This window comes from Mirounga leonina, unplaced genomic scaffold, assembly GCF_011800145.1.
Source record: "Mirounga leonina isolate KUSES-001 unplaced genomic scaffold, KU_Mleo_1.0 Mir_168, whole genome shotgun sequence".
Taxonomy (NCBI): domain Eukaryota; kingdom Metazoa; phylum Chordata; class Mammalia; order Carnivora; family Phocidae; genus Mirounga; species Mirounga leonina.
The window spans coordinates 39,517,310-39,537,799 of record NW_023270426.1 but is presented as its reverse complement, the minus strand read 5'-3'; the positions used below and the strand labels follow the sequence as shown (position 1 = coordinate 39,537,799).

At 37.1% G+C, this 20,490-nt stretch overlaps 1 protein-coding gene across 1 annotated transcript in view; it reads right to left on the bottom strand.

The window, feature by feature from the left end:
* The window catches only part of CWC27 (CWC27 spliceosome associated cyclophilin), a 199,771-nt gene that overhangs the window by 152,418 nt on the left and 26,863 nt on the right, over window positions 1–20,490 (bottom strand). The window contains exons 8-10 of the mRNA XM_035014517.1: window positions 16,304–16,383; window positions 15,215–15,248; window positions 14,466–14,620 (exon numbers count right to left, since the gene is read on the bottom strand). Coding sequence (XP_034870408.1) covers window positions 14,466–14,620; window positions 15,215–15,248; window positions 16,304–16,383 — 269 coding nt within the window. The remainder of the gene's footprint in view (window positions 1–14,465; window positions 14,621–15,214; window positions 15,249–16,303; window positions 16,384–20,490) is intronic.

The window sequence follows — 20,490 nt, the reverse complement described above, 5'->3', positions numbered from 1 at the left end:
AATTCATTTACTACAAAAACTATGAGAAAAACCTTTAAATATCTACTAAAATGTAAACACATTTTGTTCCAAAATTCTTTCCACACTACACAGCATGGGCTAAAACAATAAAACGAAGAAAAGATAATTTTTAAAACTTCACTGGACTACTGACAAATCCTACCTGAGAATATAATAATGAGCATAAAGCCAAACAGTTAAGGCTGGTGAACAACTTTGCAATGTTATCTTGGCTTTCAATTTCCGGGCCACTCTCCAGCAGCATCAGGATTAGACATTCTTACCTTCTATCACACGAAATGTACTTCCACAGGTCAGCTATGTATCTAGGTGACCGAGCAAGTACATATACCCTACAACTAAAACTGAGTCTTATCACATAGCAGCACGATATAAAATACAAGGACTCTAACACTCTAGTTTTTGTATAAGGCCTACACGGTATCTTTCTAAACTCTCCGAAGCCAAGCCAAGCGGTTTTCTTTTTAATTCCCTTTAACAAAGACTGTCTTTAAGATTATTTCAAGTTACAGTCAATATTGTGAACAAATAAGCATATCCAGAAATTTTCTATTGATTTGTATTGATTAATAAGTCTAAAAAAGTAAATGCTTATCTAAAAGGAAGAAAAACTGGCAGGAAGTCATTATACAATTTTCATAATTAAGAAAACATTCTTTTTCACAGAATCCAGAAAATCAGATATACAGCGAAGAACAGATCTAGCTTCCTGTCTCTTGACTGTGTGTGTGTGTGTACATGCGTGCATGTGTAAACTGAAAATACAAATTATAGAGAAAGGATTTTGTACATAAGCTCATATGCCAATTAATATCTGCCTTTGACCATAAGAAAAGTACTTCTCAGTAGGAACAGAAACCTACCCATTATCATATAACAAATTTGAGACGGCTTAAACAAAATAATTCTTTAAAGAAGTAGCTAAATCAACACTATAAATTTTAAAACAGAAAGCAGACTACTTGACATGACAAAATTAGCAATGAGCAATACCAGGAAAATGTATTAAGGATCTTTAAAATAAGAGAGAAATTTAAGTGAGTAGAAGAATAATAAATACGAAATTACATTAAAAATCCAGTAAGCCTCTGATATACTTCAAAATAACAATGGAAATCCTATTTAAGGTTTAACACTCACATAGGTGCATTTAAATAGTAAATACATTGAAATCAACATGAATACACAAATACACTGAATGAACTAATACACACGGTGTAGCAATATCTAAACAAGAAAGACCAAGGAGAGAAGAGAGATCAAATATTACTAATGTATCAAAGTTGGCAAAAAGGTAGGAAAGAACTGTAATGAAATCTGTGAGCTCCCTCTTCAAAGTAGGTCATTATTAAATAGTTCATATTGTCTACTTTTAAAAAGACAAGCTCAAATAAAGGCAAAGATTCGATAAGGTGAACAAAACAGAACAAAATCCACTCTTTTAGATTAATGTTGATGAAATATTATGGTAATGGTTCTTTAAAAAGTTATAGAACTTGTAGAAAACTGATGATGGTTGGGAGAAGAGACCCTCTTACTTTGTCTCCCTAGAATAGAATGACCTTGCCTTCTGCAAACATCTGATCCTAGTTTTGAAAAAGACGGATATCTGCATTCAAACTTTATTCTAAACCTCATTTACCTTTATTTACCTATGCTCCCACCATATAGGAAAAGGCTAAGTAATGTGTGTACTTCCATCACTAATTATTTGGCTGCAAAAACTATGAGCCAATCACATCCTAGCACTACTGATGAATTTTTTGTTTGTTTGTTGTTTTTGTTTTTTGAAGGGTGTGGATCCTAGCAGATGCATTTTGTAAAAGCCAAACAAATTTTAAAAGTTTGTCTTGGTTATTTGGATATGTACCCCTGATAGGCATGGAAGGAATTATTTTAAATAGTGTGGTCTGAAAAGACGATGTTTGAGCAAGGAACTGCATGAAGAGAAGGAATGGTTACTAAGATTATCTTAGAGAAGAAACTTTCAAGCTGAGGTAACCCAAAGTTACCTGAAGGTAACTGAAAAAGGCCTGAAAAAAGAATGAGCTTGGTGTGTCCATGAAACAGCAAGGACAATATGCCCCATTTGAAGCATGAGCCACAAGAGTAAGGTGGATAACAGCTTGGCCAAAGTGTGTAAAAAAGGGAAGGGTGTGAGGACCAGAGCACAGAGTAAAGCGGTTGCCTTTGCCAGAAGCATATGAGAATTTCAGATGCAGATGGATACATTGTTGGTGGGAAAATGAGGAATTTCTCTCACAACTTCTGTTTTCATAATAAAATAAGGAGCAGGGTGATCAGCCAAAAGTGAGAAGAGCAGTGAAGACATTGGGTGTTATTAATTAATATGATTTTCTTCCAGGAACAAGATGAAAACCAACTAAGAAGTCTATTAAAAATAATGAAACAGCTCTTCATTTCCTCTCTGCCCACATTCCCATCTTAGAGAACCTACCCTACTCATAACCCTGGAAGAAACAGCCTGACTGTATCAGTTAGGTTTAGGTTCTGTTACACTTAATAGAAACTCCAAATGATGTGGCTTTAAATAACTTGAATGTTATTTTATCCCACATCCAACAACTCCAGATAGGCAATCCAAGCTAGAATTGTGGCTCCATGAGGTCTTCAAGGACCCAGGCTCTTTCAACCTCTTTATTCCACCAAGGCTAGCCCCTTCCCTCTTTTCTTTAGAAAAGACTGCCTGAAAGTCTGATACTATCTGTTTCATCTCATTAGCCAGAATTTGGTCACAAGGCCTTGCCTTGCTACAAAGGAGTGTGGTGAATGTGTTTTAATGAGGCAGTCATGAGTCCAGCTAAATATCTGGGTTCTCATTACTAAATACGAAGGGAAGTGGATAATGGAGGGACAAGCCATCTCTGTCACACCTACATATCTCATGGCTTTCTAAGAGCCCCCTCCACCATCACTGTCCTCTCCGATGACATAAATGGATAGCTAACCCAAGCCAAGCCAGTAAGATTTTCTCTCTGGAGAGTCAGGCTTTGGGACACAGAAATAAAGTCAATTTACTTCTGAAGGGCTGAACTGCAAGAGACAATAGGCTGGAGCCCTACAAAGAAAACACAAGACTGTAGAAAGTAACAGAACGTTCCTGTCAGGCTTGTATGCAATTCTTTTATCTGGATTCTGTGCAACTCCCTCTATTCCTTTATGCAGAAATCCCTTCAGTTTATATGTAAAATCCCTTTATAGAAAAATATGAGTTTTTTCTTAGTAGGTTTCTATTCCCTACAACGAAAGGATCCTTAAGATATCTAATAAGAAAGTTATGATTTAATGTTATGTATATATGAAGTGTTTCTGCATCTTCTGTGAAACTCGTAGAAGATAGTCATTGTGCTCTTCTCCACCCCTTGTGGAAAGATAGATAAGACAGAATTTCTTTTAGAATTTTATAACTTTTAAAAAGTATGTGATAATTAGGAAGTGATACCTTTCTTTTTAAAATTCAGATAATGGCAGTTAAGTAATGTTTATTATATCTTTTTTTGTCCTGTCCACCAGGAAGATGATGACTAAATTTATTACACAGTCACAGGCATTTACAGCAATTCCTGGTTAACGCAGGAGACCGAAATTACATTACTGTTTCTAAGCATACACTGCTCCTCCTTGGGAAAGGTTTATACTTCACCATACCAGGTTTGGCCACATCACGTGCTCTCACCAATGAAATGGTGAAGTGATGGATGCCATGTCTAAGCAGAAGCTTTAAGAGCTAGCATATGATTCCATCGTCACTCTTTTCCTTCTGCTGTGCCTCTCAGCAAGAGGCTTCTCCTTCATTCTGGGCCCATGAATGTAAGTGATGGGGAGTCTATCTACAGATCTTGCTAGGATGTAGCCAGAACAAGAGAACAAACATTAGTTTTAACCCACTAAGATATGGGGATTGTTTGTTACCATAGCATAACCTAACTTAAGCTGACTAATAAAGGAAGCAATTCAGTATGTTTATATGTAGGGCATTGAAGAATATCAGGAAGGACTAAAAGGACAAAAATGTCTGAGGGGAGCATTAGGAACATCTAGAGCTCCTATCCCAATACTTATCACCACCACTCAGCTAAGTTATCTAAGCCAGAAACATAGGAGTCATCTGGAGTATATCTTTTTCCTTTGGGTCTCCTATATCCAAACCTGTTACCTCCTTATTATCTCTAAATCCATCCCCATAGATACTACTTTAGTGAATGAGACCCTTATTACCTCTCCTTTGGACTAATGTAATAATGTCTTTCTGTTTCGGTCTCCTTCCTCCAATCCATCCCCTACACTCATATAGAATAATATTTCTAACACGATGTCATACCTTTGCTAGAAACATCCCATGTGAGAGTTACATGTCAGCTGGACACATATGAGCTGGCCCCGGCCAACCCTTCTCTGGGCCCTGGAGAGGGGTCAGGCCACAGCAGTTTCAAGGACCAGATTTGCCACTTTCTACACACAAACACTTAGCCTCTTTAAGTCTAGTTTTCTTTACTTTTAAAATGAGAATCATAATATAGACTATACTTTGTAGCTTTGTTATGGAGGTCAAATTAGAGACATAAATTGACTTGGCAAAGCGGTAACACTATAGAACAAGAAATATTTGTGGAATAACAACAACTGTCTGCCTAGAGCATCTAGGAATACCTCACAGCCCTCATCTGTTCATACAACTGTCTCCCTTTACTAGACACTAAGCAACCTGTAAAGAAACTCAGACTTACTAATCTCAGCATCCTAGGACCTAGCACAGTGCCTGGTACAAAGGAGGAACTCATTGTGCATAAGCAAAGCCATAACTGAAAGGTGGTAAAATCCCTGAACGGTTAGGGGGGAAAGGATCCAGAGAGAAAACTAGAGAAAGAAAAAAATAGAATCACTAATTATAGATCTCCCTCAGGCCCGTGTGTAACTTCAAGTGCTTTTAACTTTGTGTTAAACAAAGATCTTTGCATCTTGAGTGGCCTCTTTGTTGTGTATTTTATCCAAATTATACCTGCCAATTTATTTTTTTTTAAAGATTTTATTTATTTATTTGAGAGAGAGAGAGAGAGCGTGTGTGAGTAGGGGGAGGGGTAGAGGGGTAAGGAGAGGAAGAGGGAAAGAATTTTGGAATAGCGACACAGGGCTCCATCTCAGGACCCTGAGATCATGACCTGAACCAAAACCAAGAGTCAGACGCTTAACTGACCAAGCCACCCAGGCACCCATATACTTGCCAATTTAATTTATAGGTAAATTCACAAAGTATAGACAAGGAAAGTAGGAAGGCAATGAATTTCAAAACTCTTCAATGTAACTAAATTTCCAGGGTAGGGAACACTTCCTCAAATGCTTGAATAACTTAAAGAATGTTTTTTGCATATAATCTCAACACTGCATTTCAAATGTACAATTGCATTCTCCAAAAACAACTTATACTACCAGATCAATGGAATATAACTCTCAAGGGTAATTCTAAAGAGATGCAAATACCTCTTCTCCATTTTGACAGGAGAATCTCCCCCACGTGTGCATTTCACTGCTTCCTGTCTACCATTTGAAATCTAACTGTAAAAACAGTAGGGTTGTCATATTTCTGAAGTATATAACTGAAGTTCAAGGATTTTTTTTTCTTTTATTTTGAAGGTGATCCCTTGGATGTGGATTAAGGTGGATTAAGGTTCTCAGTGAACTACCTGGGCATTTTAAAAGTGGTTTTTTATTTCAAATAGCCCAAGAAACAGTTTTGTTCAGAATATCCAAAAATCCTTGCTATAAAGACCCAAACAGAAGAAAAATGGAAGCTTGCCAAAAATGCCAAATGATAGTATGGTTTATATTATAATTGTTACTATTCCAAAATTTAAAATGTAATAGGTAAAGGCAGTAAAATAAACCGTCTAGCCTACATTGGGGGATTATACAACACTAATTTAAAGGACTGGCCTTCATGCTAAAATGTTATTTCTTTCCAATAGTGCCTCCAAATAATGGTTTTTCTTATTAGCATTCGGGTATAACTTATGAAATTGCTAATATTTAACTGTTCTTGATCTACAAAAATGGCAATTTTACATTCAACTCTTTTTTGACCTGGTATTTTGATCTGTTCCAGAAATATATATTGCCTACTTAACATCCTTAATAATTTGCATGCATGTCTCTTAGAGTACTTGTCAAGTGCTCCGAATTGTGATCATTGTTTATAATGTCACTTTTACACTATATGATGAATGTTTGCAGACAGAAATCATTTCTCCTTTGTTTTCATGTTCTGGGAGTCTGGCACTGGCTGGCACATAGCAGTTCCTGTAGTGTCTGGCAAGAGGAGTAGCATGTGTTTGAGAACAGGATTACTGCTTAGGCGAGAACATACAAAAAATAAAAATCAAGGTCTAGGACAAGTTACCATGCAAACCGCATTAAAATTAGGAGTGCTCCAAAGCTTAGTATCTGCTGATAAACCCGAATATCTCCTGAAAATACAGTAATTGGACCAGTACTACTCCATACCAAAGAAATAGTAACTGCAAATTTTCTTTATTCAGAGACCAGTTACCCACTATATAGATCTCACATTTCTTTCTCTTCCTATTTTTTACCATCTGCTCCAGTACATCTCAGAGCAAAGGAAGGTAAAAGGAAGCATAAATGCTCTAAATGGTTAAGGTACTCCTTGCTTGTAAATGTTCTAATGAGAGGAAGAGGAGGATCTTATAGATGATGATTCTAATGGTTCATACAGAGTCATTAAAATACCTGTGGACTTCAATCTTTGTTATTATCTTTTAAAATTTGTACTATAATGGGGAACCTGGGTGGCTCAGTCGTTAAGCGTCTGTCTTCGGCTCAGGTCATGATCCCAGGGTCCTGGGATTGAGCCCCACATCGGGCTCCCTGCTCAGCAGGAAGCCTGCTTCTCCCTCTCCCACTCCCCCTGCTTGTGTTCCCTCTCTCACTGTGTCTCTCTCTGTCAAGTAAAAAAAAAAAAATCTAAAAAAAAATTTGTACTATAATTTAAAAATGCATACTATCTTCTAAATTTTTTTAAAAGATTTTTTTTATTTATTTGTCAGAGAGCATAAGCAGCGGGAACGGCAGGCAGAAGGAGAAGCAGGCTCCTCGCTGAGTAAGGGGCCCAATGCGGGACTCGATCCCAGGACCCTGAGATCATGACCTGAGCCAAAGGCAGACACTTAACCAACTGAGCCACCCAGGTGTCCCACTATCTTCTAAATTTTTGAAATTTAAATACTGTATTATCGTTTTGAATTTGTACTTCCTATGAGGATCATATTAAGACTAAGACATTCCCCAAGGCTGAGAGAAAAGTTACAAATGTTTTTGAGAAGGCTAGAAATCCTGGGAAGTAAGAAATCCTAGTAACATGTTAGACCCAACAAAGAGACACTTGAGAGATGACAACTGGCAATATCTAATTTGGGTGTTCACCCAGGCCTCAGGGAGTATACTCAAGAGGTATTTATGACTACATTTTCCCTTGCTTCATAATTTAAAGTTCAATCCAACTCATCAGATCTTTAATCTCAATTTCAACTTCAATAGCCATATCTAAATTCCTGGTGCTATCATAATAATGATATTTCATATTCAGTCAACTAACACAGGTCATAACTAAAATACAAATTCCACTGAATTTTACCAAATAAAAGAGTTGTTTTATGAAGAAGGTCAGCTAAATATGGATAAACAGAACATAGCTGATCAAAAACCAAAACGAATACCATTCTAAGATTTTTTTTTTTTTTTTTTGAGAGAGAGAGAGAGAGAGCACAAGAGGGGGGAGCGGGAGAGGGAGAAGCAGCCTCCCTGCTGAGCAGGGAGCCTGATGCGGGACTCGATCCCGGGACTCCAGGATCATGACCTGAGCCGAAGGCAGTTGCTTAACCAACTGAGCCACCCAGGCGCCCACGAATACCATTCTAGTTAACCTTGAAACATTTCTATCAAATGTTTGATGACTATAATTTGAGGATATGTGTTAGTATTTTTTGATTTATATTTCAATTTGATGAGAATAATTTAGAAGAGTAATCACAATACAATTACATTTGATAGAAACTACACAAAGACTGAATTTCCATAATGATTATAATCACCACAACAAACCATTGATTTCTAACTATTTGGTCTGCCTGTTACATCTGATTTTACTCTTTGGTCGTTTACTATGAATCAATAAACAGATGTTAAAAAATAGTAGGGCAGACAATTCAGTTTGGTTTACAGGATTAACTTGCAGAAGTTGGGCTCCATCTACAGGCAAAAAAATAATTCTTTACAATCAACTTTTAAAATAGGATTTTCCAAAAGACAAGCTCCAAATAATCCCAAACTTACAATTAACCTTGAGTGCATATTAGAATAACCAGGGGTGCTTTCTTAAGCTTATGATCCTGTACCACAAATTCTGATTGACTTAGTCTGGGGTGGAGCCTGCTCTCAAGTGATCTAAATGTACAGAAAATGTTGAAAGACATTGATTGAGGTTTTTAGCAGCACCTATCTTTTAAAAACATCAGAAACACTCAAAGGTCATATTTCATTTCTTATAAAATTATTTGAGTCCCACTATACTGACTGTTAAATGTTTTTCAAAGATTAAAACTAAATTCAGTTGATATAAATGTCTTATCACTGTTAGACTGCAAAAATTATCTGAGGTGACAGTATGATTTTTAAAATCTACTTTTACATTATTCTGTACCTCAGAAGTAATCAAGGGAGTATGTGTGTGGTGGGGAGTAGAGTTCTTAACCCTGGAGGCACATTAGTATATCTGGGGAGATTTTACAAAGTTTTGTTGCCCTAAACTAAAATCTGTTCTTAGAAGTGAGAAAAGCAGTTACTCTGAGGGGGTAAGGGGAGAAGTAACCAAAATGGGGCAAGAGGGAGATTTCTGGGTGATGGAATTTTCTGTTTCTTGATCTGGATGATGGGTATATGGGTATATTTGGTCTGTAAAAATTTAGCAAGCTGTGTAATTGTGATATGTGCACTGTGAAATAGAGCTAAGACAAATATATTCTGTATGTATATCATACTTCAATTAAAAGCTAAAAAGTTAAAAAGGAGGATGTGTCCAGGTTTCACTTCTGACCAAATGATTCAGAATCTGTGGAAGTAGGGCCTAGCCATCATTATTTCTTTGAATGTTCCGCCAGTGAATCTAACAGGCAGTTGGGAATGAAAAACCATTCCTCTAATGCATCACAAATATATTTATTCATTTATTAATCCACTCACACAAACTTTAAGGACCATCTACTTACTATACCAGACTTGGAGGATGTAAAGCTAAAAAGGACACAGGGCACCTGGGTGGCTCAGTCGGTTGGTTAAGCATCTGCCTTCGGCTCAGGTCATGATCGGGATCAAGCCCTGCATCTGGTTCCCTGCCCAGTGGGGAGTTTGCTTCTCCCTCTCCCTCTGCCCCTCCCCTGCTTGTTCTCTCTCTCAAATAAATAAAATCTTTTTTAAAAGAAAAGATAAAGAGGACGCAATCTCTGAAGGAATTTAGTTTAGGCAAGGGATAGATAGGTAAACCAATAAATCCCATGTGATAAATACAAGCAAGTTACTTACAAGATCTAATTTTTTTTTTTAAAGATTTTATTTATTTATTTCAGAGAGAGAGAATGAGAGAGAGCACATGAGAGGGGGGGAGGGGCAGAGGGAGAAGCAGGCTCCCTGCCGAGCAGGGAGCCCGATGCGGGACTCGATCCTGGGACTCCAGGATCATGACCTGAGCCGAAGGCAGTCGCTTAACGAACTGAGCCACCCAGGCGCCCTACTTACAAGATCTAGAGGTGTAAGTGATTTGTCAAAGAAAGATTCAATAATTTTGATGTTGTTGTTCATTCTTTTATACAAATATTTGGGTACCTCTGATGTTTGACCATAGAAATACAAACATAAATGGATATAATCTCTACCTTCAAGAAAGTTAACTCCAAGAAGGTTACAGTATAAGGGTACACAAGGAAGGAAATAAAGGCATAAGCTAATTTCATACTATCACAGGCTTGTAAGAAAGGTGTAATATGTATGCCCCGAGGAGTCAGAGATGGTACTACCAAGTTGCTGACCTTGGAGGTAAAATGATATATAAACTTGAACTAGTCCAGTAACAGGGGGAATAAAAATTAGTATTCTAGGGGCGCCTGGGTGGCTCAGTCATTAAGCGTCTGCCTTCGGCTCAGGTCATGATCCCAGAGTCCTGGGATCGAGCCCCGCATCGGGCTCCCTGCTCAGTGGGAAGCCTGCTTCTCCCTCTCCCACTCCCCCCGCTTGTGTTCCCTCTCTCGCTGTGTCTCTCTCTGTCAAATAAATAAAATCTTAAAAAAAAAAAAAATTAGTATTCTAGAGGAGTGCTTTTCAAAAGTTAGTGTGCATACAGATCAGCTGGGGTTCTTGTTAAAATGCAGATTGATTCCTCAAGTGTGGAACAGGGCCGGAAACTCAGCATTTCTAACTATTTCCCAAGTGATACTAATGCTACTGGTCTACAGATCACAATTTAAGTAGCAAAGTCCCCGAACAAAATGGGTTTCAAGAGACAAGAGATTAAAAAAAAAAATGCCCAAAATTCCACAGCAGAGACACCAAGAAAAACAAAAATTGCAAAGAAGCCATTACATTTGTCAATTAGAAGGCCGTAGTGAGAGTAGTTTCAGTGGAATGATGAGGGAGAAGCTAACTGATGGGTATTTAGAAATAAATGGGAAGTAGTAAGGTGGGGACAGGAAATAAAATGAAATGGTTTTGTTTGTTTTTACTCTTGAATGCTGGGAGAGATTTAAGTCTATTCATAAGCTGAAGGAAAGAAACCAGTGAAGAGAGAAAACTAAAGATGGAAAAGAGGATGGAATCACTTTGGGTAGAGATTCCTCTCCCTTTGCAGCAGAGGAGAAGGAACTAGGAATTAGTCTCAAAGGTAGGCAGGGGAAAAGAAAAGAATGAGTGGAAGGAGTTACTCTTATTTCACAGAGCAGGAAGCCAGGTGATCTGGTAAGAGACAGTGAGTTCCAGGTTTGAACTAAGCACTGTGGGGGGTGGGACATGAAGAAACAATGGAGGCACAGCTAAGGCTGGACTTGTACATGGTTGTGTGATTCTGCTCATCAGCATCCAGTAGTGAAGGTATAGGCTTAAAGAAGATGGGCTGGATGAGAGAGTGAGACTGACACACTTAGTAAAGGAGGAGGAAAGGGACATAAATCCTATGAAGTCAAAATAGGTATAATGAGAGAAAAGAAAGGAGAGAAGGTAGGATGTGCTTTGGACTTTTTTTCTCTTCAACTCCTAACCAGTTTTCAATAGTGTTAACAACTGGAGACACTGCTGAGAATACATTATTACGAAAAGATTCTACTCTGTGTAAATTTGTTGAAAATTATATTGTTAAATACCATCCCCCAGCTTACACATTAAGTACTCAACAAACCTGCTTGGAGATTTAACATCCAAAGTGATAAACAGCTTTAACAGGGTCCAGATGTTTCTTAACCAACAGAAGCAATACCACAAATTTTCAGTAAAATTATACGCCTTGCCTAAAGCACTGGTAGGCTAGTCTATTCCCTGATCTTATTGCTTGAATCAGAAAATGACTGAAGGATAATGGACTACTTCTAGCACACGCAGATGAAAAGGCTGAATATTTGAATAGATAATGATTTCACATGGACATCCTATCTGGCTGGCAGCTATACCCATTATAATTCAACTTAGACTGAGGAGTGATATTCCTTTAAATTAACTATCTTTTTTTTTTTTTTTTAGCACATTACAATTTTTTAAGACTCTTAGAGATTTTTCTGGTTTTTTTTTTAACATAAAATTAACTTGAGACTTAAACTATAATGAAGCTGGTATAACTAACCAAAAGCACTAATAATTTTGGAATGTTTTTACACTCAAGTGGTCAGGAGACAAACATGGATATTTCTAGGTAAAAGTGAAAAACTGTATTTTCCCTTTGAAATTCCATACTTTCTCCTCTATCCTGATCTCCTTATTTTTCTTTTACTTCTCTTTGTAGGCAGGAGAGGTAGGCTAGAAGGTGGAAGAAGGATGTGAATATTGAAAAATCTGGGGGAAGAGGGAAACAGTTAAAAATAGATGTTTGGGGGTGCCTGAATGTCTCAGTCGGTTAAGCATCCCACTCTTGATTTTGGCTCAGGTCATGATATCAGGGTCCTGTGATGGAGCTCTGGGTTGGGCTTCACGCTCGGTGGGGAGTCTACTTGGGATTTTCTCTCTTTCTCCCTCTGCCCCTCTCCCAACTCATCTGCATGGTCTCTCTCTCTCAAATAAATAAATAAATCTTTAAAAAAATTAGATGTTTTAGGGGCGCCTGGGTGGCTCAGTCATTAAGCGTCTGCCTTTGGCTCAGGTCATGATCCCAGGGTCCTGGGATCGAGCCCCGCATCAGGCTCCCTGTTCGGCGGGAAGCCTGCTTCTCCCTCTCCCACTCCCCGTGCTTGTGTTCCCTCTCTCACTGTGTCTCTCTCTGTCAAATAAATAAATAAATCTTAAAAAAAAAATTAGATGTTTTGGTGTTTTTACTATTTATTAAGGCAAATTTTGCCAAATAAGCTTTATTTAGTTCTTAAAGAAAATTCAGCTTTGCTAAATTATAAGTTAAACTAATTACAGGGTATATAAGTATTGGAAATTGTATTAAAGCCAATAAGACAGTAGAATTGAGGAATTATGCACTTAAACATAACAACTATTTGTTTCATCTATTAAAAACTAAAAATGGGGGCACCTGTGTGGCTCAGTTGGTTCAGCATCCGACTCTTGGTTTCGGTTCAGGTCATGATCTCAGGGTTTTGAGATGGAGCCCTGTGTCAGGCTCCGTGCTCAGTGCAGAGTCTGTTTGAGATTCTCTCACTCCCTTTCCCTCTGCTCCTCCCCACCCCTCCCCACTCATGCATGTGCTCTCCCTCTCTCTCTAAATATAAATAAATCTTTAAAAAAACTGAAAATGTATTTTTTGTCACATTATAAACCTAATCTTTAAAAAATTCATAGCTCTTAACAATCAGAAAATGCATGTCTTGAATGAGAGAGGGAGAAAAAATATATTGATTGTATATGTAATCTGACTTAAAGTTACTGAGCTGATGTGATGTATAAGCACTAAAATATTGTCAATAGTGGCCCAAAGGTATTCTACTACAGTTAAATACTATTTCTGAATGTAAAAGTTCATACCATCAGTGGGAATTTCTGGGAATTACTTTTCTGGTTATATAAAGGAAAAAACTGAGGGAGTGAAGCAATGAAAACATGGAAATGTTTTTCATTCTTTTAAAGTTTTTCTATATGAAGTTGAGAAATAGCAGAAAAAAATAATATTGTTTATATGTAGTTACATCTATCTTATCCCCAAATGTAGGTGATCCAAAGAAAACATTTTTAAAGATTTTATTTATTTATTTGAGATAAAGAACGAGTGGTGGTAAGGGCAGAGGGAGAGAGATAAGGAGAAGCAGATTCCCCGCTGAGCGGGGAGCCTGACACAGGGCTCGATCCCAGGACCCTGAGATCATGACTGTAGCCAAAATGAGACACTTAACCGACTGAGCCACCCAGGCACCCTGAAAACATTTATAAAGCAATATTATTTAGGAGTGCCTGGGTGGCTCAGTCAGTTAAGCGTCTCACTTTGGCTACAGTCATGATCCCAGGGTCCTGGGATCAAGCCCCGCATCCGGCTCCTTCTTCTCACTCTCACTCTCTCTCTGTGGGCGCGCTCTCTCTCTCTCTCTCTCTCAAATAAATAATAAAAATAAAATCTTTAAAGCAATATTATTTAAAATGTATACCATACAGTTGTAATAACAGAATCACAAAGGAGAGTTTTTCAATTAAATTGAATTTCAGGAGTCACAAAACTCAACAACTCTTTATCATCAGACATTTCCTGAAATTTTTTTGATACCACTGAGATTAGAAGAGGTATATAGTATAAATCAAAAGATATTAAAGAATGTTCTCAGGCCCACATACTTTCATAACCAATTCTGGCAAATTTTACTCACCTAAATCTGAGGACTTCTCTTTTCATTCTATACAATACTCTACTGTTCATATTCATATTAAACAAACACAGCCTTCCATATCTAACTAATATGTTGTTTACCCCACATATAAAAATTTAGAGGCTTTTAAAGAAGAGATTAGAAAGAAATGAAGAAGAATTTGACTCATGGGACCATTGCTGTAAGTACTTTAAAACTGGTCTATTTTAGGCCTCCAAACAGGCTAACATACAAATGGTACACATATCAAACATTATGAAAATAGTGTTTAAAAAAATAAGTTGAATAGAGGACTTAATACTAATTTAAAGTGAAGTATATAAGAAGACAAACTGACACCCAGAAGCACAGTAATTGACTCACCTGCGGCTAACTGATTTCTTCACTTCTCCCTCTCCAGCTGACTTAACACTTCCACTTGTGTCCTTTTTTAACTTTTTTGCAATTCTTTCTCTCATTAGATTCTTCTCATCACCATCAATATATTCATCATGCTCTGCACCTTCATATTCTCCATCCTGTAGAAATTGAAGTGGAGTATTTGCCAGGCATCCCATTTCCCCTTAAACCCCCAGAGATCCATCCGAGACTCTCCTCATTGCGTTCTAGGCCAGTTTTGTTTTTTGTTTTGTTTTGTCTTGTCTTGAATTAGTAAGGGCTTGAAGAATCTGTTCCAGGTGGGAATACTCCTGGGGTCTGCTCTAGGCCAACTATGTAAGTATGGGATACCCAAATAAGGGGTGTTTGCTCACTTAACCCACAGCCCTTCTGTGCAACACGGGCTGTATTCCTTCTGTATCACCCAGGATATTGTGTCCATCTACATTCCTATTCTTTCCCAGTGGGAAATGTGGCTTCTGCAGGCAGTTGGCCAGCATACTGACTGCAACCAGAGATTAATTCAAGTAGAATGAGGAGGAGGTGGAGAAGCTGAGATTTCTTCCTATAATCTCAGTCATACCAATTACTTCTCAGAATCCTCCTTAAGTTTTTTCAAAATTTTAAATATATAATTATAAAAGTAACATACACTACCATTTAAGGAAAAAAATTAAGATTTTATAAACATTTTCTATTAGTTGTTCAAACTATATATTAAAATTAATACTTACTTTAGCTGAATCTCCTACTGCATCACCTTTTTCACTACAAAAAGAATGAAACAAGAAAATTTTAGCTTCAAAGTGAAACTACTAAAATTATGCAAATTTTAGGATTATTCAAAATTTAGAATATTTTGCTAGGATTAACAGTTCAAAACCTATTTCAACATAGGAATTTCAGAATGGAATTGTAGAATAGAAACATTCTACAAAAGAGTCATTTTTACAAATAGAGTAAGAAGTATGCTCCATGAGCACACATATGAATTCACTAGAATTAAAAGAAAAAAGCAAACAACCACCAATGGTGCTGTTTTTATGAACAAAGGACTACAGTAAACAATTTCTTCCACTGGCTTGATGTACTCTGGCTGAAAAAAACAAATCCTTCAAATACAAGGATATTAAGAAAAGACTTTTTTTAAATAGAATTTTTTAAAACAAGCTAAACTCAGTGCAATAGCATTTTAATCTCCCTTTGAGACACTGGCCCAATATATCATGTGCAATTGTATTTAACAGTAAGACATCTTCCCTTCTCCAAGAGAAACAGAGATAGACATTTTCTGTTAACTACTAAAATATATAAGAAATAACTACTCAATGGATTGGTCTAAAATGTGGTGACTTCACAAAACCTTTCAACTCTGCCTTGTTTACCTATCATACCAACTGGACAAAAATGCTTTAAGGAAAAAGCTAACAAAGTAACTTTGAATTAAACATTAAACTTTTAAAGCAAACCGTTTCCTATTCAAACTATCCCAAGATTTAAGCTTAGCAATTAAATTTAAATTTAATTATTTCAACAGAAATAGATAGCAAGATGAAATGAAAGGGGCCAGATTTCTGCTCAGGTCGTGATCTCAGGGATGTGAGACTGAGCCCCATGCTGGGCTCTGCACTCAGTGGGGAGTCCGCTTGAGGTTCTCTTGCCCTCTCCCTCTAACACTCCCAACCCCTGCAGTGCGTGCTCTCACTCAAATAAATAAATCTTTAAAAAAAAAAGAGAGAGAGAACTGACCATTTTCTCACAAAGGCAGCAAGAAAATATCTGAGCCAGAAAATAATTAAGGATCACACTTGTAGCATACTAACCTTCCAACGGCTGGAACAGAACTGAGATGGGGATCATCCTTAAGCAAGTCATGACTACTTTTGCTTTTTCCCTTCATGCTCTAGGAAAAAATGTAGGATATAATCATAAGTGAGGAAGAAATAAGTTTTCCAAAAGGACAAGATAACACGTTTACATAAAATCTAGTACTGGTAAAATATGGCTAGCAAAAGATACATGTTCCTGAAATTTTCAATATAAATTAAAGCTTATAAATAAGAAGCTAACTCTCACACTGATTGAAAATACTGTTTTTAAAAATACCTTTTCTTCCAAAAAGTGATAAATTCTTCAAAATAAGTTTATTGATTACTATTTCCAAACACTAAATCTTTGGTATGATTTACATACAGCTAAACTAATTCTTTGATGCAGATAGTAAAACTTAGAAGATAGTTCACAAGAGTAATTTAAAATAAATGCACACAATTGTTTTTCAAACATACTGGCTATATTGCACAGAATTACATGTATACATGTATTCTGTTTCTCTGAAGAGCCCTATTACATTCTTTGACCTTTAGCACAGACAGAAAAACTTAATAGTTAAAAAAGATCTGATAGGCCACTTAATCTAGTCTCCCACCCAATGCAGGAATCTCCTTGACATCACTGCTGACTAGTCAGCCAGCGTTTCAACGCCTGAAAGGAGCTTTTCCTCAGATACACACACAAACCACTCCTTTTCAAATGTTTTCTATTGTTGGACAGTTCTCTCTGTAATTGGGAAAAAAAGTCTATGTGTAATTTCCAACCATCCAACCAATCCTACTTCTACCTTCTAGAACTCAAAATGAACTACAAACAATTTCTGTTATGGTGTATACTACACAGAGCTTAGTTTAAATACAAAGAGACTGGTAGGTATAATAATGGCCCCCTAAAGATGTCCACGTCCTAGTCCTCAAAACCTGTGAATATGTTACCTTACATGGCAAAAGGGACTTTGCAGATAAATTAAGGATTCTGAGATGAGGAGACTATCCTGGATTGTCAGGGTATATCCAATGTAATCACAAAAGTCCTTACAAGTGAAAGAGGGAGGCAGGAGAGTCTGTTTCATAATGATAAAGCAGGAGAAAGATGCTATGGGCTATTGTTAGCTTTGAAGATGGAGGAAGGGGCCACAAGCCAAGGAATGCAAATGGGCTCTAGAAGTTGGAAGAGTTAAGGGAAGAGATTCTCCCCAGAGGCTCCAGAAGGAATGCAGCCCTGCCAATACCCCAATATGTAGCCCAGTGAAATCTGTTTTGGACTTCTGACCTCCAGAACTGTAACATATTAGATTTGTTTTGCTTCAAGCCACTAAATTTATGGTAATTGGTTAGAGCAGAAATATGAGATGAATATAAATATATTAACATCTTTTTAAAATTACTTAAATATAAACAATTAGAAAGATCAAGTTTAATACCATTTAATGAGGCAAAAACAGTTTATAAATTAGACTGTTCAACACTCCTTAGAGCCTCTGTGCAAAAAGCCTAGCGGCACTCTTCATGCCGTGTCCACCCCCGAGATCCCAACCTTTTGGGGAAGTTCAATTTCTTGGAGTAAACAAGGATAGGACAAAACATTCTTATTTTATTCTCAAAAGTGGTGTATTTGTCTATCAATATAACTTTTTCTGAGTGAGAAAAAAGCCTTTTTGTATCTTGGGATTTGAAGTAAAAATATTGGCATATCTGGCAGTGAGAGAAATACTATGTGTATCACTGTGAATGTGGCACAGTTTAATCAGCTAGTTTAAATCTAGCTATTGCGATACTTTTATAATGAACCTACCGTATAACTTGCCTCATGGAAACTGCTTGTCTGATTGTAAGCTTTCACTTGAAAAATATTTTCTGACATCTGTTTTTAAATTATACACAAAGATTCAGGAGTAAACTTTAAACCAGTACAGACATTTGAATACAACTATCATTTAAGAAAGCTAAATGAAAGGAGGGATCTTCCATAAAAACTTTTCAAATGTCTGAAGCCTAGGATCATATTTTTACTTAGTTTTTACTTCTCCAAAGTATATCCAGTTCCTCAAGCATTCTCCATGTGCAGTGGTTCTTGGCTTTATCACCATCCTCCTCATGATCCTCCCTTCCTCTGAATGCATCTAGTTTGTCAGTTTTTCTTTCTTTCTCTTTCTCTCTCTTTCTTTCCTTCTTTCTCTCTTTCTTTGTCAGTATCCTTCTTAAATGTGTTCTGAACTGAACAAAACGCTGAAAATGTGACCACCCAAAATGCAAAGAATGTTAAATTTCTTATTCCAGAGACCTTACTCTTCTTTTTTTTTTTTAAGATTTTATTTATTTATTTGAGACAGAGAGAATGAGAGAGAGAGAGCACATGAGAGGGGGGAGGGTCAGAGGCAGAAGCAGGCTCCCTGCCGAGCAGGGAGCCCGATGTGGGACTCGATCCAGAGACTCCAGGATCATGACCTGAGCCGAAGGCAGTCGCTTAATCAACTGAGCCACCCAGGCGCCCCCAGAGACCTTACTCTTAATAATTCAACTAGGGCTTACAGGCTATTAAGTCTTATACCTATTCAGCTGATTGCATTAAATTCAAGTATAGAATTTACATGTACTCCTATTACATTTTAACTTACTAGCTCAAATAATCATGCACAGGTAGACAACAAAGCACTCTTTGGGCAGAAGTATTCAATCAGATATAAATCCATCTGACTATACTATCTCCCAGATCACATTTCCTCATGTTGTCCACAAGAATATCATGAGAGACTGACAATGTGCTTTCCGAAACTCAAAATATGTTATTATGGCATCCTCCTATCATGCAATCCTATCAAAAAGGAAATGAAGTCAGTCTGGCAAGTCACTTAACCAGAGTCTCAGTTTCCTCATCTATAAAGAAAGGAAGTTGGACTACATCCCTTTGAGCTATAAAACTCTATTATTCTAAAAGAGATTTTATCAGGTAGTAGAAAGATACTGAAATAAATAATGAAGGAAAGCTAACCCATGTGGGAGAGGTACCTTGTCATGAATAAATGAGTGGGGTGAAGTAGTGTCTGTAATCCCACACTGATAATCCATAAACCAGAGGGGACTCTATCTTATTTCTCCTTTCACATAAAGTAAAGCCCCAATTCAGACTTTACCAATTATTAACTTGTGATGTTAGACAGGTTCTGGAATAAAGCTTAACACGCTGTAGAGTCACTGAAAAAAGAAACTTGATAAGCAAATGAATAATGAAACAATTATTTTCAGGACCTCTAGAAATATTTAATTTCACGCAAGCACTGAAACTGAAAATTGTTCTTAGTCATTGTAAAAGACACTTACTTCACTTTGGTTCTAATTATTACACACATTTAAAAACAGTAAGGCTAACTTTTCAGAAATATATCTGTTGGTCATACTTTCCCAATATTCAGGCTAGTGTTCCTTTTTCTTACCAAGGTTTCATTTTACCCCAAAGGTAAAATGTATTGGAGGGATTCTCAAAGTCTGAAATACAGTACAAAAGGAAAATAAATAAAATAAACTTCCATTTTGATTCACTCTAGAATTTGTCTCATGCCCTCTAGAGAAATTTCCTTTCCTCTAAGCCAATAAACTTCAATGATTTTTTTTATCGTTGTTCTATTTTCTCAAGCTAAACTTATTCATGACTCCATTATATAAACAGACAAAACAGCTGAATTCTATAAGCTGAAGATTCTGCACAATGTGCCAAGACACATTCACATGTGGAGAATGGGTTGTTGGGGGGTCATGATATACAGTTGTACCCCAGTGCTCTCCAAGCTGCTCAAGCTACTATCCAGGACCCAGTGGGAGTGCTCAGGAAGAGCACTCAGGCAATTGGGCCGAGTTAAGGCTTCTAACCCCAGAAAGCTGAACTGCTGGCGAAGTTTTTTGCCAACCCTCTGGACTGCCTTAGCATGAGGGCAGCAGCTTCTGCATCATAATCACAATCATATCAGAGATTGTTTGATATTCTTTAGCTTTCTGAGAATCAAATATAAATTATAACATAGAGTACACTGCTTAAGACATCTGACTTTCAAAAACATTTTCTGAGATTGCATATTGTATCGAAATAATGACTATCTACATCCTTATTTCATGTTACAAAGAGGAAACTTGAGGCTGAGAGAGACTGTTATCCAGTCACAGAGTATCAGTGGAAAGCGAAG